The sequence below is a fragment of the Panulirus ornatus genome, chromosome 9, assembly GCF_036320965.1.
Source record: "Panulirus ornatus isolate Po-2019 chromosome 9, ASM3632096v1, whole genome shotgun sequence".
NCBI classification, from domain to species: Eukaryota; Metazoa; Arthropoda; class Malacostraca; order Decapoda; family Palinuridae; genus Panulirus; species Panulirus ornatus.
This window is the reverse complement of record NC_092232.1, coordinates 32,966,367-32,990,422: the sequence shown is the minus strand read 5'-3', so window position 1 is coordinate 32,990,422 and position 24,056 is coordinate 32,966,367. Positions and strand designations below refer to the sequence as shown.

Genomic DNA, 24,056 nt, shown 5'->3' with positions numbered 1-24,056 from the left:
TTCTCTGTTTACCAAATCATTCTCCCTAACCCTCTCACTTCGCACACCACCTCGACCAAAACACCCCATATCTGCCACTCTATCATCAAACACATTCAACACACCTTCAAAATACTCACTCCATCTCTTCACATCATCACTACTTGTTACCATCTCCCCATTTGCCCCCTTCACTGATGTTCCCATTTGTTCCCTTGTCTTATGCACTTTATTTACCTCCTTCCAAAACATCTTTTTATTCTCCCTAAAATCCAATGATACTCTCTCACCCCAACTCTCATTTGCCCTCTTTTTCACCTCTTGCATCCTTCTCTTGACCTCCTGCCTCTTTCTTTTATACATCTCCCAGTCATTTGCATTATTTCCCTGCAAAAATCATCCAAATGCCTCTCTCTTCTCTTTCACTATTAATCTTACTTCTTCATCCCACCACTCACTACTTTTTCTAATCTGCCCATCTCCCACACATCTCATGCCACTAGCATCTTTTGTGCAAGCCATCACTGCTTCCCTAAATACATCCCATTCCTCCCCCACTCCCCTTACGTCCTTTGTTCTCACCTTTTTCCATTCTGTACTCAGTCTCTCCTGGTACTTCCTCACACAAGTCTCCTTCCCAAGCTCACTTACTCTCACCACTCTCTTCACCCCAACATTCTCTTTTCTTTTCTGAAAACCTTTACAAATCTTCACCTTCGCCTCCACAAGATAATGATCAGACATCCCTCCAGTTGCACCTCTCAACACATTAACATCCAAAAGTCTCTCTTTTGCATGCCTGTCAATTAACACACAATCCAATAATGCTCTCTGACCATCTCTCATACTTACATACTTATACTTATGTATATCTCTCTTTTTAAACCAGGTATTCCCAGTCACCTGTCCTTTTTCAGCACATAAATCTACAAGCTCTTCACCATTTCCCTTTACAACCCTGAACACCCCATGTACACCAATTATTCCCTCAACTGCCACATTACTCACCTTTGCATTCAAATTACCCATCACTATAACCCAGTGCCGTGCATCAAAACTACTAACACACTCACTCAGCTGCTCCCAAAATACTTGCCTCTCATGATCTTTCGTCTCATGCCTAGGTGCATATGCACCAATAGTCACCCATCTCTCTCCATCCACTTTCAGTTTTACCCATATCAATCTAGAGTTTACTTTCTTACACTCTATCACATACTCCCACCACTCCTGTTTCAGGAGTAGTGCTACTCCTTCCCTTGCTCATGTCCTCTTACTAACCCCTGACTTTACTCCCAAGACATTTCCAAACCACTCTTCCCCTTTACCCTTGAGCTTCGTTACACTGAGAGCCAAAACATCCAGGTTCCTTTCCTCAAACATACTACCTCTGTCTCCTTTTTTCTCATCTTGGTTACATCCATGCACATTTAGACACCCCAATTTGAGCCTTCGAGGAGGATGAGCACTCCCCGCTTGACTACTTCTTCTGTTTCCCCTTTTAGAAAGTTAAAATACAAGGAGAGGAGGGTTTCCAGCCCCCGGCTCCCGTCCCCTTTTGTCTCCTTCTACGACACGCGAGGAATGTGTGGGAAGTATTCTTTCTCCCTTATCCCAACTATAATCTCCAGTCATGACTCCGGTTCAAAGTTGGTGTTTGTGCTTATTCCAACATTAACACACGTTGCATGCCGCAGGGACTTTGATTCCCCAAACTTTGATGTTATGTCTCCTAATTCTACAAATTTATATCTTTCTTCGACTATGAAAACTACTGTTATGTGACTGTGACATCCTCTCACCTGCAAGTCGAGATCCTCTACCTAGGGAATTTCACGTCCACCATGGAGAATGGTTGAATTCTTGCCCTACGGATGGTGGAGGGATAGGAACCCTCACATTCTCTATTCTCAATGATTTGAGCAAATTGTCTCTCACCCTACCCATATTCCTTACCACTTTGACTACTCTCCTAATATTCTGGATCTGTTTTTCACCTTTAGCCGTACGACTGTGGTACACAATCTCGCCCCCAGTTGTTTCATCAGATCCCATTCTCATATTTATTTATTATTATTATTTATTTTATTTTGCTTTGTCATTGTCTCACACGTTAGCGAGGTAGCGCAAGGAAACAGACGAAAGAATGGCCCAACCCACCCACATACACATGTATATACATACACACCACACACGCAAATATACATACCTATACATCTCAATGTACACATATATATACACACACAGACATATATATATATACACATTTACATAATTCACACTGTCTGCCTTTATTTATTCCCATCGCCACCTCGCCACACATGGAATAACAACTACCTCATGTGTGTGAGGTAGCACTGGGAAAAAACAACAAAGGCCCCATTCGTTCACACTCAGTCTCTAGCTGTCATGTAATAATGCACCGAAACCACAGCTCCCTTTCCACAACCAGGCCCCACAGAACTTTCCATGGTTTACCCCAGACATTCTCATAAATGTATCTATTCTAACAGCACCTCCCCCTCTAGCAGCCCCCTCTAAGCATGAATTCTGGCACTTCAACAAAGCTAATTGGAATAACTATTAACATAACTTCTTTTCTGACTTTTCTTCGATAAATTACTGTCTCTTATGTGCAAATGCTTCTGTCCCCATCAGACAATATCTTCTTGTCATCCACCAATAGGTCTTTCAGTTCTTTAGTGAAGCATGTCCCTAACTTCTTCTGAGGCTCTACCTAAACACCACTTTTCTGTTCTGATGGTACTGTATCTGTCTGACATGAACAGATCAACTCTCTTTGGTTCCCATTTCCCCTCAAACTCCACCTTGGATGACTCTAACATTTCTTCACCCCCTGATTCTGCTCTTACTAATCCTATGCCCCTACCCGTAATCTCTTTTTGGATTGTCTGTAAAGTGCTTCTCTCTCTGGACACAAGCAAGGATGATGGTCCTGATGGCACCCATCCCCGTGTCTTGAAAGAGCTTGCCTCTGAACTTGCATCTGTTCTTGCTCATCTGTTCTGTTTCTGTATGAAAAATAAAACTTCCTCCAAGAAGTGTGCATTGATGCATCCTGTCCCTGAGAAAGGTAACTGTTCTGACCCCTCTAACTATCATCCTATTGCTTTGACAGCCACCATATCCGAAGTCTTTGAATCTTCTTCAACTCTTGAGACTCCTCGAAAATCATATTTGTCTCCCTGATCATCAGTATGGCTTCTGCAATTTCTTGAGCCTCTGTCAAAATATTCTTCTAGCCAAGGCGTAAGTGTACTTGAAGTCCTGCACTTCCAGTATTGCCTCCTCCAAGCTTCTAGGGTTACACTTGCAGAAACTTGTTACTTTGCAAGTCTAAGGGAACTTGGTTCTCTCTCTTCATTGCTCTTATTTTGTCATCATCACTCTATTTCCAGTTCTATGAGATGGATTAGGAACATACTGCCTCTGAATATCCAGAAGAAGAAAGACCACATCAGCCTACATCCATTCTCTAGCAGTCATTTGTAATGCTCCAAAACCACAGCTCCCTAACCTCATCCAAGCCCCATGGAACTTTCCATGGTTTACCCTGGATGTTTCATGTTCCCTGGCTCAGTCCATTGACATCACATGGACCCCATTACACCACACTGCTTCAATTCTCTTTTTCCCATGCATAAGTTTAACCTTCCTGTATGTTCTGGCCCCGATTACTCAAAATATTTTTCACTCCATCCTTCTATCTTAAATTTGGTCTCCCCATTCTCCTTGTTCCCGCCACCATTGACACACATATCCTCTTTGTCAAACTTTCGTCACTCATTCTCTTCATATGTCCTAACCATTTTAGCACATCCTCTTCTGCTCTCTCACCCACACTCTTTTTATTACCCCACATCCCTCTTACCCTTTCATTACTTATTGGATCAAACCACATATTGACACTACATATTGTCCTCAAACGTGTCTTTTCCAACACACCCTCCTTCCTCTGCACAATCCTATATATAGGCCATTTCACATCCGAATAACATAGTTGGGACAGCTATTCCTTCATACATACCCATTTTTGCCCTCCCAGGTAACATACTTTCTTTCCATACATTCTTCAGTGCTCCCAGAACCTCACCTTCTACTCTGTGACTCACTTCCACTTCCATGGTTCTGTTTGCTGCCATGTCCACACACATATATCTAAAACACTTCACTTCCTGCGATTTTTCTTCTTTCAGAGTTGCACCCCAACTAATTTGTCCCTTGACTCTGCATAACCAAATAATTTTGCTTTTATTCATATTTACTGTCAACTTTCTCCTTTCACACACTCTTCCAAACTCAGTCCAACTTCTACTGTTTCTCACTCAAATCTGCCACCAGTGCTGTATCATCGACAAACATTAACTGACTCACTTCCCAGGCCCTTTCATCCCCCACAAAGTGCATACTCGCCCCTCTCCAAGAAAGGACTTTACCTCCCTCACCACCCCATCCATCAACAAACTAAACAATCATGGTGATATCACACACCCCTGCTGCAGATCAACCTTCTACTGGGACCATTAACTATCAATTTTTCCTACTCTTACACAAGCCAGACGTCCTTGATATAAACTTCTCACTGCTTCCAGCTGTGTACCACCACATGATATATTTTAAGACCTTCCACAAAGTGTCTCCATCTACCCTAAATCTTTTCCAGATCCATAAATGCCACATACAAATCCATCTGTTTCTCTAAATGATTCTTTCACATGGTAATTAAAGCAAACATCTGATTCACACATCCTCTACCACCACTGAAACCACATGTGGTCTACTTCTCATCAGTGTGATGCTCTGTACATGCCTTCACCCTTGCAATCAGTACCCACCCACACAACTTACCAGTATATCCAACAAACTTGTACCTCTTCAGTTTGAACACTCACTTTTATTACATTTGCCTTTACACAGTGGTACTATACATGCATTTTGCCAATCCTCAGGCACCTCATCATGATTCATCCATATATTGAATGGCCTTACCTACCAATCAACAACCTAGTCACCCCCTTTCTTAGTTAATTTAACAGTAATACCATCCACTCCAGCAGCCTTGCTGCATTTTATCTTCAGCAAGGCTTTCACTACCTCCTCTCTTCACCAAACCACTCTCAGTAACACTCTCACTTCATATACCACTCCAGCCCAAACACCCTACATCTACCACTCTACCATCAAACACATTTAACAATGCATCAAAATGCTCTCTCCATCTCGTCCTCACTTCCCCTTTTTTCCCCCTTCACATTTGGTCCTGCGTGTTCTCTTGACTTTCGCACATTATTTTCCTCCTTCCAAAATATTTTTATTTTCCCTGAAGTTTAATATTTGCTCACCCTAACTCTCATTTGCCCTCTTTTTCAACCCCTGTACTTTCCTCTTGACCTCCTGCCGCTTTCTTTTATAAATCTCCTTATCATTTGTGCTCCCTTCCTGTAAGTACCGCCCAAATGCCTCTCTTTTCTCTTTCACTAGCAACTTTACTTCTTCATCCCACCACTCACTACTCTTTCTAATCTGCCACCTCCCACCTTTCGCATGGTACATCCATTTCTTGCACTTGCCATCACTGCCTTCCCAAATAACCCCCATTTCTCACCTACTCTCCTTGCTTCATTTACTCTCACCATTTTATGCTCAGTCTCTCACCACTTTTTCTCCCTAACACTTTTTCCTCTTATTCGAAAACTACATATCTTCACCTACGCCTCCACAAGATAGTGATCAGACATCCAACCAGCTGCCCGTCTCTGCACATTTGCATGCAAATGTCTCTCTTTTTACACAACTATCAGTTGATATTTTGCTTTGTCACTGTCTCCCACGTTAGCGAGGTAGCACAGAGAAACAAACGAAAGAATGGCCCAACCCACCCACATACACATGTATATACATACACGTCCACACACGCAAATATACATACCTATACATCTCATCGTATACATATTTATGCACACGCACAGACATATACATATATACACATGTATATAATTCATACTGTCTGCCTTTATTAATTCCCATTACCACCCCGCCACACATGAAATAACAACCCCCTCCCCCCGCATGTGCGCGAGGTAGTGCTAGGAAAAGACAACAAAGGCCACATTCGTTCACACTCAGTCTCTAGTTGTCATGTATAATGCACTGAAACCGCAGCTCCCTTTCCACATCCAGGCCCCACAGAGCTTTCCATGGTTTACCCCTGACTCTTCACACGCCCTGGTTTAATCCATTGACAGCACGTTGACCCTGGTATACCACATCATTCCAATTCACTCTATTCCTTGCATGCCTTTGACCCTCCTGCATGTTCAGGCCCCGATCACTCAAAATCTTTTTCACTCCATCTTTCCACCTCCAATTTGGTCTCCCACTTCTCCTCGTTCCCTCCACCTCTGACACATATATCCTCTTGGTCAATCTTTCCTCTCTCATTCTCTCCATGTGACCAAACCATTTCAAAACACCCTCTTCTGCTCTTTGAGCCACACACTTTTTATTACCACACATCTCTCTTACCCTATTATTACTTACTCGATCAAACCACCTCATGCCACATATTGTCCTCAAACATCTCATTTCCATTACATCCACCCTCCACCACACAATTCTATCTATAGCCCATGCCTCACAACCATGTAACATTGTTGGAACCACTATTCCTTCAAACATACCCATTTTTGCTTTCTGAGATAATGTTCTCGACTTCCACACATTTTTCAACGCTCCCAGACCTTACGCCCCTTCCCCCACCCTATGATTCACTTCCACTTCCATGGTTCCATCCGCTGCCAGATCCACTCCCAGATATCTAAAACACTTCACTTCCTCCAGTTTTTCTCCATTCAAACTTTCCTCCCAGTTGACGTCCCTCAACCCTACTGTACCTAATAACCTTGCTCTTATTCACATTTACTCTCAGCTTTCTTCTTTCACACATTTTACCAAACTCAGTCACCAGCTTCTGCAGTTTCTCACCTGAATCAGCCACCAGCGCTGTATCATCAGCGAACAACAACTGACTCACTTCCCAAGCTCTCTCATCCACAACAGACAGCATACTTGCCCCTCTTTCCAAAACTCTTGCATTCACCTCCCTAACAACCCCATCCATAAACAAATTAAACAACCATGAAGACATCACACACCCCTGCCACAAACCAACATTCACTGAGAACCAATCACTTTCCTCTCTTCCTACACGTACACAACCTTTACATCCTTGATAAAAACTTTTCACTGCTTCTAACAACTTACCCCACACCATATATTCATAATACCTTCCACAGAGCATCTCTATCAACTCTATCATATTCCTTCTCCAGATCCATAAATGCTACATACAAATCCATTTGCTTTTCTAAGTATTTCTCACATACATTCTTCAAAGCAAACACCTTTGTTCTCACCTTTTTCCTTTCTGTACTCAGTCCCTCCTGGTACTTCCTCACACAAGTCTCCTTCCCAAGCTCACTTACTCTCACCACTCTCTTCACCCCAACATTCTCTCTTCTTTTCTGAAAACCTCTACAAATCTTCACCTTCGCCTCCACAAGATAATGATCAGATATCCCTCCAGTTGCACCTCTCAGCACATTAACATCCAAAAGTCTCTCTTTCGCGCACCTATCAATTAACACAAATCCAATAATGCTCTCTGGCTATCTCTCCAACTTACATACATATACTTATGTATATCTCTCTTTTTAAACCAGGTATTCCCAATCACCAGTCCTTTTTCAGCACATAAATCTACAATCTCTTCACCTTATCCATTTACAACACTGAACACCCCATGTACGCCAATTATTCCCTCAACTACCACATAACTCACCTTTACATTCAAATCACCCATCACTATAACCCAGTCTCGTGCATCAAAACTACTAACACGCTCACTCAGCTGCTCTCAAAACACTTGCCTCTCATGATCTTTCTTCTCATGCCCAGGTACATATGCACCAATAATCACCCATCTCTCTCCATCAACTTTAAGGTTTACCCATATCAATCTAGAGTTTACTTTTTTACACTATTACACACTCCCACCACTCCTGTTTCAGGAGTAGTGCTACTCCTTCCCTTGCTCTTGTCCTCTCACTAACCCCTGACTTTACTCCCAAGACATTCCCAAACCACTCTTTCCCTTTACCCTTAAGTTTCGTATCACTCAGAGCCAAAACATCCAGGTTCCTTTCCTCAAACATACTACCTATCTCTCCTTTTTTCTCATCTTGGTTACATCCACACACATTTAGATACCCCAATCTGAGCCTTCGAGGAGGATGAGCACTCCCTGCGTGACTCCTTCTGTTTCCCCTTTTAGAAAGTTAAAATACAAGGAGGGGAGGGTTTCCAGCCCCCGGCTCCCGTCCCCTTTAGTCGCCTTCTACGACACGTGAGGAATGCGTGGGAAGTATTCTTTCTCCCCTATCCCCAGGGATATGTAATCTTATAATACCCACTGACTATCAGTCTTACTCTGATTCCTAAATGTGTTTATATCCCTCTTTTTAAACTAGGTATTCCCAATCACCTTTTTTTTTCAGAACATAATTCCACAAGCTCTTCATTTCCATTCATAACAATGAATACCCCATGTGCTCCATGTATACCCTTAACTGCCACATTACTTACCTTTGAATTTAGATCACCCAATGATAATCCCAGCCTCATACATCAAAACACTTGCCTTCCATGATCTCTCCTTTCATGGCCATGAACATATGCACCAGTAATACTCACCCATATCTTGCCATCCGCTTTCAGTTTTACTGACATCAATTTAGAATTACTTCCATGCTCTTTATCACACATTCTCACAACTCCTACTTCAGGATTAGTGTTAATCTTTCCTTAGCTCTTGCCCTCTCACCAACCCATTATTTTCCTCCAAAGATATTTCCAAACAAACCCTCCCCCATACCCTTGATTTTTTTTTATTAAGAGCCAGATCATCCAGGTTTCTTTCCTCATACTGTCTATCTTTCCCCTCTTGTCATCTTGGTTACAGACACATACATTTAGACACCCCAGACTGAGCCCTTGGCAGGATGAGCACTCCCAGCCTGGCTCCTTTTTCTCTTTCCTCTATTAGAAATTGAAATACAAGAAGGGAAGGGTTTCCAGGCCCCCACCCCTGCCCCCATCAGTCACCTTCTTCAACACACAAGTAATGCAAAGATAGAATTATGTCTCCTCTGCCTCAGGGATAATATTGTACAAAGGCAAAGGGGATAAGAGTGAGTGCTCAAATTACAGAGGTATGTTTGTTGAGTATTCCTGGTAAATTATATGGGAGAGTATTGATTGAGAGGGTGAAGGCATGTACAGAGCATCAGACTGGGGAAGAGCAGTGTGGTTTCAGAAGTGGTAGAGGATTTGTGGATCAGGTGTTTGTTTTGAAGAATGTATGTGAGAGATACTTAGAAAAGCAAATGGATTTGTATGTAGCATTTATGGATCTGGAGAAGGCATTTGATAGAGATGCTCTGTGGAAGGTATTAAGAATATATGGTGTAGGAGGCAAGTTGTTAGAAGCAGCAAAAAGTTTTTATTGAGGATGTAAGGCATGTGTACGTGTAGGAAGAGAGGAAAGTGATTGGTTCTCAGTGAATGTAGGTTTGCTGCAGGGGTGTGTGATGTCTCCATGGTTGTTTAATTTGTTTATGGATGGGGTTGTTAGGGAGGTGAATGCAAGAGTTTCGGAAAGAGGGGCAAGTATGCAGTCTGTTGTGGATGAGAGAGCTTGGGAAGTGAGTCAGTTGTTGTTCACTGATGATAGAGCACTGGTGGCTGATTCATGTGAGAAACTGCAGAAGCTGGTGACTGAGTTTGGTAAAGTGTGTGAAAGAAGAAAGTTAAGAGTAAATGTGAATAAGAGCAAGGTTATTAGGTACAGTAGGGTTGAGGGTCAAGTCAATTGGGAGGTAAGTTTGAATGGAGAAAAACTGAAGGAAGTGAAGTGTTTTAGATATCTGGGAGTGGATTTGGCTGCGGATGGAACCATGGAAGCAGAAGTGAATCATAGGGTGGGGGAGGGGGCGAAAATTGTGGGAGCCTTGAAGAATGTATGGAAGTCGAGAACATTATCTGGGAAAGCAAAAATGGGTATGTTTGAAGGAATAGTGGTTCCAACAATGTTGTATGGTTGCGAGGCGTGGGCTATGGGTAGAGTTGTGCAGAGGAGGGTGGATGTGCTGGAAATGAGATTTATTTATTAATTATACTTTGTCGCTGTCTCCTGCATTAGCGAGGTAGCGCAAGGAAACAGACGAAAGAATGGCCCAACCCACCCACATACACGTTTATATACATACATGTCCACACATGCACATATACATACCTATACATCTCAACGTATACATATATATACACACACAGACATATACATATATACAAATGTACACAATTCATACTGTCTGCCCTTATTCATTCCTGTCGCCTCCCCGCCACACATGAAATAACAACCCCCTCCCCCTGCATGTGTGCGAGGTAGCACTAGGAAAAGACAACAAAGGCCACATTCGTTCACACTCAGTCTCTAGCTGTCATGTATAATGCACCGAAACCACAGCTCCCTTTCCACATCCAGGCCCCACTGAACTTTCCATGGTTTACCCCAGACGCTTCACATGCCCTGGTTCAATCCATTGACAGCACATCAACCCTGGTATACATCGTTCCAATTTACTCTATTCCTTGCACGCCTTTCACCCTCCTGCTTGGTCAGGCCCCAATCACTCAAAATCTTTTTCACTCCATCTTTCCACCACCAATTTGGTCTCTTTCCCTCCACCTCTAACACATATATCCTCTTTGTCAATCTTTCCTCACTCGTTCTCTCCATGTGACCAAACCATTTCAAAACACCTTCTTCTGCTCTCTCAACCACACTCTTTTTATTGCCACACATCTCTCACCCATTCATTACTTATTCGATGAAACCACTTCACACCACATATTGTTCTCAAACATCTCATTTCCAGCACATCCACCCTTCTCCGCACAACTCTGTGATATATACATATATTATTATATTAATTAATATTTAGTATACTTGATCACCGTTTCCCACGTTAGCAGGGTAGGGCTAGAAAACAGACGAAGGAAGAATCGTCCACTTTCATACACTTATATACACATGTGCACATATGTGAAGATTTGTAGAGGTTTTCAAAGAAGAGAGAATTTTGGGGAGAAGAGAGTGATGAGGGTAAGTGAGCTTGGAAGGGAGACTTGTGTGAGGAAGTAGAATGGCAAAAGGTGAGAGCAAATGACTTGAGGGGAGTGACTGAGGAATGGGATGTACTCAGTGAAGCAGTGATGGCATGTGCAAAAGATGTTTGTGTCATGAGAAAGGTGGGAGGTGGGCAGATTAGAAAGGGTAGTGAGTGGTGAGATGAAGAAGTAAAGTTGTAAGGGAAAGAGAAAAGAGAGGCATTTCAATGATATCTGCAAGGAAGGAGGGCAGATGACTGGGAGATCTATAAAAGGAAGTGGCAGGAGGTCAGGAGAAAGGTGCAAGGGTTGAAAAAGAGGGCAAATGAGAGTTGGGATGAGAAAGAATCATTAGATTTTAGGGAGAGTAAAAAGATGTTTTGGAAGGAGGTAAATAACATGCATAACACAAGAGAACAAATAGGAACATCAGTGAAGGGGGCAAGTGGGGAAGTAATAACAGAAGATGGGGCGAGTATTTTGAAGGTTTGTTGAATGTGTCTTATGATAGAGTGGCAGATATAAGGTGGTTTGGTTGGGATGCTATGTGAAGTGAGAGGGTCAGGTATAATAGTTTGGTTAAGAAGAGGTAGTGAAAGCTTTGTGGAAGATCATATCCGGCAAGGCGACGGGTTTGGATGGTATTGAAATAGAATTTATTAAGAAAGGGGTGACAGTATTGTTGATTGTTTGGTAAGGATAGTCACTGTGTGTATGGCTCATGATGAAATGCCTGAGGATTAGCAGAATGCATGCATAGTGCTATTGTACAAAAGCAAAGGGGATAAGTTTGAGTGTTCAAACTGTAGAAGCATAAGTTTCTTGAGTATTCCTGGGAAATTGTATAGGAAGGTACTGATTGAGAGGGTGAAGGCATGTACAGAGCATCAGATTGGGGAAGAGCAGTGTGGTTTCAGAAGTGATAGGGGATGTGTGGATCAGGTGTTTGTTTTGAAGAATGTATGAGAGAAATACGTAGAAAAACAAATGGATTTGTATGTAGCATTAATAGATCTTGAGAAGGTATATGATAGAGTTGATAGAGATGCTTTGTGGAAGGTCTTAAGAGTATATTGTGTAGGAGGTAAGTTTGTAGAAGCAATGAAATGTTTTCACCAAAGATGTAAGGCATGTGTACAAGTAAGAAGAGAGGAGAGTGTTTAGTTCCCAGTGAATGCTTGTCTGTGGTTTGATCGGGTAAGTGATGTAAGGGTAAGAGAGATTTGTGGAAATAGATAGAGTATGGTTGAGAGAACAGAAGAGGGTGTGTTGGAATGGTTTGGACATATGGAGAGAATGAGTGAGGAAAGATTGACAAAGGATATATGTGTCAGAGGTGGAGGAAACAAGAAGCAGGTGAGTAAATTGGAGGTGGAAGGATGGAGCAAAAAAGATTTGGAGCGATCGGGACCTGAACATACAGGAGGGTGAGAGGTGTGCAAGGAATAGAGTGAATTAGAATGATGTGGTATACCGGGATTGACATGCTGTCAGTGGACTGAACCAGGGTGTGAAGCGTCTGAGGTAAACCATGGAAAAGTCTGTGGGGCCTGGATGTGGATAGGGAGCTGTTGTTTCAATGAGTACACATGACAACTGGAGACTGAGTGGGAACGAATGTGACCTTTTTGTCTGATTTCCTGGCGCTACCCCGCTGAAGTAGGGAATAAGGATGTTTTCCTATGGGGCAGGCTAGCAACAGGAAAGGATGAAGGCAAGCATGAATATGTGCATGTGTATGTATGTAATGTCTGTGTATGTGTATGTATATGTATGTATATGTTGATATGTATATGTATGTGCATATGTGGGCATTTATGTACATATATATGTATATGAGTGGATGAGCCTTTCATCGTCTGTTTCCTAGCATCACCTCGCTGATGCGGGAAACAGCGATTATGTATAATAGATAAAATGATATATATTTTTTTTTTTTCATTATTTATTATACTTAATCGCCGTCTCCTGCCTTAGTGAGGTAGCGCAAGGAAACAGACAAGGAATGGCCCAACCCACCCACATACATATGTATATACATAAATGCCCACACACGCATATATACTTGCATATATATTTCAACATATACGTGCATATACATACACAGAAATGTACATATATACACATATACATATTCATACTTGCTGCCTTCATCCATTCCCGTCACCACCCCACCACTTGTGAAATATAAATATACGTGGCCTTTGTTGTGTTTTCCTAGTGCTACCTTGCACGTGCAGGGGAGGGGGAGGGGGTGTCATTTCATGTGTAGTGGGATGGTGACGGGATTTGATGAAGGCAAAAAGTATGAATATGTACATCTGTATATATGTATATGTCTGTGTATGTATATGTTGAAATGTATAGGTGTGCATATGTGGGGTGTCTAAATGTGTGTAGATGTAACCAAGATGAGAAAAAAAGGAGAGATAGGTAGTTTGTTTGAGGAAAGGAACCTGGATGTTTTAGCTCTGAGTGAAACAAAGCTCAAGGGTAAAGGGGAAGAGTGGTTTGGGAATGTCTTGGGAGTAAAGTCAGGGGTTGGTGAGAGGACAAGAGCAAAGGAAGGAGTAGCACTACTCCTGAAATAGGAGTTGTGGGAGTATGTGACAGAGTGCAAGAAAGTAAACTCTAGATTGATATGGGTAAAACTGAAAGTGGATGGAGAGAGATGGGTGATTATTGGTGCCTATGCACCTGGTCATGAGAAGAAAGATCATGAGAGGCAAGTGTTTTGGGAGCAGATAAGTGAGTTTGTTAGCAGCTTTGATGCACAAGACTGGGTTATAGTGATGGGTAATTTGCATACAAAGGTGAGCAATGTGACATTTGAGGGTATGATTGGTGTACATGGGGTGTTTAGTGTTTTAAATAGAAATAGTGAAGAGCTTGTAGATTTATGTGCTGAAAAAGGACTGGTGATTGGGAATACCTTGTTTAAAAAGAGAGATATACATAAGTATATGTATGTAAGTAGGAGAGATGGCCAGTGAGCATTATTGGACTACATGTTAATTGATAGGCATGTGAAAAAGAGACTTTCAGATGTTAATATGCTAAGAGATGCAAAGGAAGGGATGTCTGATCATTATCTCATGGAGGCGAAGGTGAAGATATGTAGAGGTTTTCAGAAAAGAATAGAGAATGTTGGGGTAAAGAGAGTGGTGAGAGTAAGTGAGCTTGGAAAGGAGACTTGTGTGAGGAAATACCAGTAGAGATTGAATGCAGAATGGAAAAAGGTGAGCAAATGACGTAAGGGGAGTGGGGGAGGAATGGAATGTACTTAGGGAAGCAGTGATTACTTGTGCAAAAGATGCCTGTGGCATGAGAAAGGTGGGAGATGGGAAGATTAGAAAGGGTAGTGGGTGGTGGGATGAAGAAGTAAGATTGTTATTGAAAGAGAAGAGAGAGGCATTTGGACAATTTTTGGAGGGAAATAGTGCAAATGACTGGGAGATGTATAAAAGAAAGAGGCAAGAGGTCAAGAGAAAGATGCAAGAGGTGAAAAAGAGGGCAAGTGAGAGTTGGGGTGAGAGAGCATCATTAGATTTTAGGGAGAATAAAAGATGTTTAGGAAGGAGGTAGATAAAGTGCATAAGACAAGAGAACAAATGGGAACAGCGGTGAAGGGGGCAAATGGGTAGATGATATCGAGTTGTAGTTAAGCGAGAGGGAGATGGAGTGAGTATTTTGAAGGTTTGTTGAATGTGTTTGATGATAGAGTGGCAGATATAGGGTGTTTTAGTTGAGGTGGTGTGTGAAGTGAAAGGGTGAGGGAGAATGATTTGGTAAACAAAGAAGAGGTATTGAAAGCTTTGCGGAAGATGAAAGTCGGTAAGGCAGCAGGTTTGGATGGCATTGCAGTGGAATTCATTAAAAAAGGGGGTGACTGTTTCGTTGACTGGTTAGTGAGGATATTCAATGTGTGTATGGTTCATGGTGAAGTGCCTGAGGATTGGCAGAATGCATGTATAGCGCCATTGCACAAAGGCAAAGGGGATAAAGGTGAGTGTTCAAATTATAGAGGTATAAGTTTGTTAAGTATCCCTGGGAAATTATATGGGAGGATATTGATTGAGAGGGTGAGGGCATGTACAGAGCATCAGACTGGGGAAGAGCTGTGTGGTTTCAGAAGTGGCAGACGATGTGTGGATCAGGTGTATGCTTTGAAGAATGTATGTGAGAAATACTTTGAAAAGCAAATGGATTTGAATGTAGCAATTATGGATCTGGAGAAGTCATATGATAGAGTTGATAGAGATGCTCTGTGGAAGATATTAAGAGTATATGGTGTGGGAGGTAAGTTGATAGAAGCAGTGAAAAGTTTTTATCGAGGATGTAAGGCATGTGTACGAGTAGGAAGAGAAGAAAGTGATTGGTTCCCGGTAAATGCCGGTTTGCGGCAGGGGTGTGTGATGTCTCCATGGTTGTTTAATTTGTTTATGGATGGGTTGTTAGGGGGGTGAATGCAAGAGTTTTGGAGAGGGGCAAGTATGCATTCTAATGTAGATGAGAGAGCTTGGGAAGTGAGTCAGTTGTTGTTCGCTAATGATACATTGCTGATGGATGATTCAGGTGAGAAACTGCAAAAGCTGGTGACTTGAGTTTGGTAAAGTGTGTGAAAGAAGAAAGCTGAGAGTAAATGTGAATAAGAGCAAGGTTATTAGGTACAGTAGGGTTGAGTTACAAGTAGATTGGAAGGTGATTTTAAATGGAGAAAAACTGGAGGAAGTGAAGTGTTTTAGATATCTGGGAGTGGATTTGGCAGCGGAATCAACCATGGAAGCGGAAGTGAGTCAAAGGGTGGGGTAGTGGGCAAAGGTTCTGGGAGCATTGAAGAATGTGTGGAAGACGAGAATGTTATATCGAAAAGCAGAAATGGGTATGTTTGAAGGAATAGTAAATGGGTATGTTTGAAGGAATAGTGGTTCCAACAATGTTATATGGTTGTGAGGCTTGGGCGATAGATAGGGTTTTGTGGAGGAGGGTGGACGTGTTGGAAATGAGATGTTTGAGGAAAATATGTGGTGTGAGGTGGTTTGATTGAGTAAGTAATGAAAGGGTAAGAGAGATGTTTGCAATAAAAAGAGTGTGGTTGAGAGAGCAGAGGAGGGTGTATTGAAATGGTTTGGTCACATGGAGAGAATGAATGAGGAAAGATTGACAAAGAGGATATATGTATCAGGAGAGAATGAATGAGGAAAGATTAACAAAGAGGATATACGTGTCAGAGGTGTAGGGAACGAGGAGAAGTGGGAGACCAAATTGGTTGTAGAAGGATGGGGTGAAAAAGATTTTGAGCAATTGGAGCCTGAGCATATAGGAGTGTGCAAGGTGTGCAAAAAATAGAGTGAATTGGAACAATGTGGTATACCGGGGTTGACGTGCTGTCAATGGATTGAACCAGGGCATGTGAAGCGTCTGGGATAAATCATGGAAAGTTTTGTGGGGCCTGGATGTGGAAAGGGAGCTGTGGTTTCGGTGCATTACATATGACAGCTAGAGACTGAGTGTGAACGAATGTGGCCTTTGTTGTCTTTTCCTAGTGCTACCGTGCACGCATGTGGGGGAAGGAGGGTGTCATTTCATGTGTGGCGGAGTGGCGGCGGGAATGGATGGAGGCAGCATGTGTGATGTATATATGTATATGTCTGTGTATATGTATGTATACGTTGAAATGTATAGGTATGTATATGTGTGTATGTGGGCGTTTATGTATATACATGTGTATGTGGGTGGGTTGGGCCATTCTTTCGTCTGTTTCCTTGCACTACCTCGCTAACGCGGGAGACAGAATCAAAGTATGATGAATATAAATATAGATAGATATATCTTTCTTTTTCTTTCAAACTATTCGCCATTTCCCGCATTAGCAAGGTAGCGTTAGGAACAGAGGACTGGGCCTCTGAGGGAATACCCTCACCTGGCCCCCTTCTCTGTTCCTTCTTTTGGAAAATTAAAAAAAAACGAGAGGGGAGGATTTCCAGCCTCCCACTCCCTCCCCTTTTAGTCGCCTTCTACGACACGCAGGGAATATGTGAGAAGTATTCTTTCTCCTCTATCCCCAGGGATAAGATAGATATATATTCTTTTCTTTCAAACCATTCGCCATTTCCCGCATTAGCGAGGTAGCGTTAAGAACAGAGGACTGGGCCCTTGAGGGAGTACCCTCACCTGGCCCAATTCTCTGTTCCTTCTTTTGGAAAATTAATATATATATATATATATTTTTTTTTTTTTCATACTATTCGCCATTTCCCGCTATAGCGAGGTAGCGTCAAGAACAGAGGACTGGGCCGCTGAGGGAATATCCTCACCTGGACCTCTTCTCTGTTCCTTCTTTTGGAAAACTAAGAAAAAAAAAAAAAAAATAGGGGAGAAAGAATGTTTCCAACATATTCCCTGCGTGTCATTGAAGGCAACTAAAAGGGGAGGGAGTAGGGGGCTGGAAATCCTCCCCTCTCATTTTTTTTTCTGTTTTTTTTTTTTCTTTTTAATTTTCCAAAAGAAGGAACAGAGAAGGGGGCCAGGTGAGGATATTCCTTCAAAGGCCCAGTCCTCTGTTCTTAACGCTACCTTGCTAATGCAGGAAATGGCGAATAGTATGAAAGAAAAATATATATTTTATTTTCATTATGATTGCCGTTTCCCACTCAGCAAGGTGGCACTAGGAAACACACTTCTTGTTAAATGTTTTTACTTTAGAAAATCCAAAATACCGCAAGAACTTTATCCTTGTAAGTACTTACTTGCACATTCTCAGGGATATGATTTGGCTGAGTCATTCATTGTTACCCAAGATCCAATGGAAAATACGGTTGCAGACTTTTGGAGAATGGTATTCGACCAGGAGGTGACCACCATCGTTATGCTTTCAGAGGTCAGTTTCTTGCATGTCTTTTCAATTACTGCAGTTAAAGATATTTGGTTTTTCATTAGAAAAACAGAGCACTCAGACTTAAGTGAAACATAAGTTTTAAAGATTGCATGTTTTTTCTCCTCTTTACTCTTAAACTATTGGATGTATAGGGATTTTAAAATGTAATTTGTTTAGTTACTTCAGACTGGGTTCTTGCTAGAAACGTTTATTGAACATTTTGGAATCTTATCTTGGGAATCATCGTATATCTTAGAACTGATTACCCAAAACAAAGAATGTAACCCAGGTTAGGCAGGAATTGTTAGGTTAGCTAGTAGTGTGATGCTTTGTAAGATTTGCTGATTCATTTGACTTTGCATTTAACTGTGTATGTTTTCTCCCCATGTGTTCACTTGTTAAAGAGCCTTTTTTCTATTTTTCATACACTTTTACATCTCTCATTGGATACTATTTGAAACTACACCAAGTGACCACTATGTTTTACCCTGTCATATATGTTGTCTTACATAATTGTTTCTATGTCCAAGATAATGCATAGAAAATATACATTTCTCTTTTTAGTTTCAGAAAGGTTATGATAAGCTTAATAATACATGAGTCATTAGTGGTCGATCATTGTAGAGAACAATTATTGACAGTGATTAGCAGCATCCTCATTTAGCCACTCTTATGTATGCTACCATAGTTAAGGCAGCTGGTTTGTTTTGAGTTACTTTGTGATATAATATCATTGTTAAAACCTCATTAATCCCCAGTAATTATGTGTAGAAAGTGCTCAGCAAGTGATGTTTGTGTTTCAAACAGGATGAAATGTAAGAAAAGTATTATTTTGAAAGTTGAATTGTATTTTTTGTGGCCAGTTGTTGATGGTAGTGAATAAGCTTAGTATTTTGCCAGTTTTGTTTTTCCTACTACATCAGTAAGAGTGATACATGAGAATGCAGACAAAAGTAAGCAAAATTGCTTTTTAAGCTTAATGGCAGCCAACAGAATGTTATATTAATCATAGGATGGTAACCAACTTTGTATTCTTTTTTCCTCATATGGGGGCTATTCTGTAGAAGAAAGTTGCTATGTAGGGTTTAACTGCTATGAAGATCACATTTAGTAGAGTTAGAGTTATGGAGAATATGAGAAATTTCTTCACAATTTGTGTGCATTGTGAATTTTTAACTGCATTCCATAAGTGTCAGTCTTCAGGGTAAATATCAAAGCAAAACCATTGTTTCCATACCTAGCATTACCATATCATAACGATGTCTGATAATAGTGGGGGAGAGGAATTGAATATTAAAAAGTATTTTTGGATGATGCTTACTGTCTGACATAAACTTTCTCCTGACACTCATAATGATGAAGGAAAGAAAAGGAATAGTTGGTTGTAAATTGATGCATAGCAGCACATGTTGCCAACTCATGAATCCTTATCAAAAACATCATGTATTATTATTAATATCAGTATTGATGCATTATAATACATAACACACAAAAATGAATGAACTGTAAAGGGCACCAAAAGAAATTAAAGCACTGTATTTAAATGGTTGGTAAGCATCTTCATGTTGCCAATTCATAATAAGTAACACACTATTTATGGACATTTTGATGTCCATAGATTACCTAAATAATGTTGAAGACATGGTAAAAAGAGAAAAGAGAGAGACCTGCATCACTGCATGGGCTGCAGCAGTCAGCACATTAGTCATTTTTATTTGAGGTTTAATTGAGTTACCACATAGGGGCAGCACGTTTTATATCCTAGGTGACATTTTCTGGTTGGGGAGAAGTAGACTGTGTTGTATATGCAAGCTGTTTTTGACAACCATTGGACTATAGTTGTATTTTGTGGGGAGAGGAATATTGTGTGGTATACCGTAGTTGAATTTGCAGCCAGAAGGTTAATTGTTTGGATTGAAGATTATATCCACCATGACTTTCCAGCAAGCATAATCAGTATTAATGACAAAGCTAAGAGTTTTGAAAAATCAGAAGAAAGAACATGGTGAGGGTTCAGAAGCTAGTTGTAGATGATATGAGTGGTTGAAGAGGAATAACAGATTGCACAATATAAAGTGACTGGTGAAGTCACTCATGCAGATACAGAAGTGGCCAATAAGTATCTGATCATGTTTAAAGCTTTCATTGAAGAAGGTGGTTACATACCTGAGCTGATATATAACATAGATGTGACAGGACTTTATTGGATGCATATGCCAGCAAAAGCATTCTTTTTTTTAAGAAAGAGAAGGAGAATCAAGAGAATCAAGAGGGTCACACCCAGTGCCCCGACAAACATTGCCAACTCAGTTCCCAGAATCCCAGTCACAGAAAACATGGCTTTATTGCTCCATAGCATGTGCTTCCACTTGGTCTTATCCCACTGAAGGTATGTTTTGGCAAACATGACCCTAGGCTGCCTCTGCAAAAAGGTGAGAAGGGGCTTCTTTCAGGCTCAATGGCTGATGAAGTGTAGGTCATCGTGGATGCGTCGATAAACTGTTCTTACCAGCACTTCACCAATCATTCTTGAGTTTTTTCTTTTAATTCCTGTGCTGACATATGTTGATGAGCTTCCAGCTGACATTTCAGGATGGTTAGTGTGCATGGTGAAGTCTTACTATGTGCACTGGTGTTGTCTTACCTCTGCTGTTGCGAATTCTTAGTATCAGTACCTGCACTGATTAGACATTCGCACTGACAATCCTCAATATTTCCTTAACTGGCCTTTTTACCTATATAATTGAAGCTATTTACTCTTTTGTCAAGTCCTTTTGCTTCTCCATTGTGGCTAGAGAGCATGAAAACCTTCAGTAGTAGGTAATCAGAAGGGTACAAACTCGGGTAAACCATCAACATTTATCAACTTCCTACTAATGAGTAAAGGAAACAAGTGGTCAGGGTTGCCGAGTCATGCTAGTGAGCCATAGCCAAACTTTAGTCTTTGCTGTAAACCCTGCATAGGATTATGTGTTGGCCCACTCGCACATAATGCAATCTCGAGGTGTGTATATATAGAAAACAAACTTACTGATATGATTTATTTTGACCTTCCAATACAAGAGACAGACTTTCAGTACTGTTCAAAGCAAGAGCAAGGAAGGAACACAAAGCTTATCGTTATATTGAATAGTATATTCTTTCTTACTTGAAATGAACTTGTTTTTTGCTATTAGAGCAAACATGAATTCTCCACCATATATCTACCTACCTATATCTTTGATGCCCAATCCCTTTGAGAACTCCCTCAAGGGGGTGGCCATGACGAAAGAATCTCCATAACTAGTGAACTCAAGTGAGTCTTCTTTGCCTTTAGTGCCTCACCCTCAGCAGGCCAGTGGCTGAAAGCAGCTCTAGTACAGTTTTTCCAGATGTTTATACTAATGTGTCTACCCAGTGTTCTTGCCTAATGTTCTCACTATTACTTTCACTTGATGCTCCCACCTTTTGTTCCTACCTGCCATTTCTATTGTTTTAAACATTTCCGATCATTAGGTGATTGCATTAATGACTACCGTGGGATAATGATAATGATAAAATAAGAAGCTCTTGTGTAGGTAGTGATACAAGGTTGTCCTCGGAAATGTGTATGAGGACAAGAGGAAGATAATAGATCAGATTGGTGATAGCATAGGTATAAGGAAGGTTGAGTTGAGCAAATAGAACATGACTCAGGAGGTTACATCTCGCCTTCCTCGCATACCCGTGGCAGTCACCGACACCTCTACCATCCGCTGCGGTCTGTTGGATGGAAGCAGCAGGCAGCTCCACCAGGACACCCATGCCCCCAACAAACAGAACCGCCCTCAGGGATTGGTACCTGCCTGTAAACCGCGGGGCGACAAACGGCCAACCATCACCCACAAGCACACAGAGGGGGATGTGCACTCGCCAGCCCAAGGGCCAACACCAGATGGACATGGCGGGTTTCTGACCTTATCCTGTGCTCTTGGACCACATCCCATAAAGGGCATGGGTCCAGGTTAGGGCTTTCACGGAGCATACCTCCCACGGAGAGTACTCGCACTTTCTTGACACCATGCTCCACGCCAGTTATGAGTGGCAGATGTTGCCTGCACGGTGTCTTTCCCGATTAGATCCCGTACGCCCCTAAGGACTTCCGGGGTGCCATAATAGCTGCACTTGTGCTCATGTGCAGCTGAAAGTGCGAAGCTGACTCCAGAGACCTGTGTATCAATAACAAAGGCCTCTGACCCTCTGGAAGCCACGATGTCTGGCTTCTGGAAGGACCCTGCAATAGGAATATGAGGCTCGCAAACCACCTCATAACCATTTTGTCTCAACTGCCCGGCTATAAAGGCACTGATGTTGTCGTGTCTTTATATACACCCCCCCCCCCCCCCCCCCCACGTGGGTACATGGGCACATCTGAGAGATGTGGGCCAATGTCCCGGGCTTGTGATATGTGTCACAGAGGCCAAAGATCTTGGGTCAGCCTCTTTTAGTCCAAGCGGGGGTAGAGAGTGATGCAGATCGCACTTGGACTGCTCTGACGTAATCACTACCTGAGAGGAGTTGGGATCTGCTAGTGACCCATCTGCTTACCTGAGGCACAGCAGCAGAGGGTGCGAGAATCGATCCATTGCAGGTACTAATTAGGTTGGAGCACCATGCATGCGATCTCGAATTTATTCCTCACCTGTTGACCAGCAATGCATGCGGGACCCAACCACCTCTGCAGATTCCAAAGAATCACGGGTTCTCGGGCCACCGCCTGAATGACCGGGTCAGATGAGGTGAGCAATTTTTCAAGTCTCCTCTGCTTATTAATCCTGATGGTTGAAACAAAATCAGGTATCCCCAAGCCACCATCCCCCGTTGCCAATTGGAAGAATGCACAGGGCGCATCATGGGGCAGGCGTAGCCAGTGGCGAACTGCAACTCTCAGCTGCCTATCCATGCTCGCTACCTGTGTCATATACTTCCCCCAGCACCAGGCGATGCATTAGATTGGGTACGAGGAAGTCAACGAGGATAGCAATCCTCTGCTGAGGTTTTAGAGGGGCTCTGGTGATGTTAGATAGCTCCTCCTCTAGCTGGGCGCCATAGGACTTTTGCCTACCCCCTGCCCCAACAAGAATTCCGAGATACTTGTAGTCGTCCTCAGCATCCATGGAGCCAATAGCGCTGCCCAAGACTTGGAATGTTCTTCTTCTATTAACATACCAAGCCTTGCGCTTGCCATCAACCCCCATGCTGAGGGATCGGCACTTTCCCAGGTTCACCTGAAGACCTCCTCCCATGAGTATCTCCGCCATGATGTTAATCGACTTCTGCAGGCCACCAGCCATCTGGGCCACCAGAACCAAATCATTGGCAAAGGCAAGCACTGATACTTTCTGGTCACCAAATCTCACTCCCACCCATAATTCCTTATTCCTTGCGACCTCTTCATCGATCACAAGGTTAAAAAGAATTAGGGACAAGGGATCACCCTGCTTGACCCCACGTGTCACATAGATCAATTCCAACTTCCCGCCGCTGCCTTCAATATGTGTGAAGGCTTGGTCATATGTCAACATGATGTATGCTCTGACAAGGGCAGGAATGCACTTCCATGACATGGCCCGCTCGATAGTGCTATGATTAACACTATCGAATGCTTTAGCCATGTCGAGGAATGCCAGATGCACAGTGTGGGACTGTGCCCGTGCATGGCCAATGATCGCATCCAAGATTGTGAGGTTCTCAAGGCATTCGCCCACAGGGACGAATGCCTTTTGAGCTCTGTTGATCTGGACGAGGCTCGAGATGCGGCTGCTCAGGATCTTATGGAGCAGTCTGACTGTGGCACATGAGATGGTGATTGGCCTGTAGTCTTTGGGCTGAGTGGGATTTGGTACCTTGGGTATCGGTACCATCTTATTTGCTTTGAAAGGCTCTGGCAACACAAAGGTGGCAATCCACAGATTAAACATCTTGCAGAGTACTC

At 42.3% G+C, this 24,056-nt stretch overlaps 1 protein-coding gene across 2 annotated transcripts in view; it reads left to right on the top strand.

Moving 5' to 3' along the window:
- Ptp69D (Protein tyrosine phosphatase 69D) overlaps positions 1 to 24,056 on the top strand; it is a 669,136-nt gene that overhangs the window by 425,100 nt on the left and 219,980 nt on the right. For both annotated transcript variants that reach the window (XM_071664992.1, XM_071664991.1), the window contains exon 22: positions 17,990 to 18,106. In XM_071664992.1, coding sequence (XP_071521093.1) covers positions 17,990 to 18,106 — 117 coding nt within the window. The remainder of the gene's footprint in view (positions 1 to 17,989; positions 18,107 to 24,056) is intronic.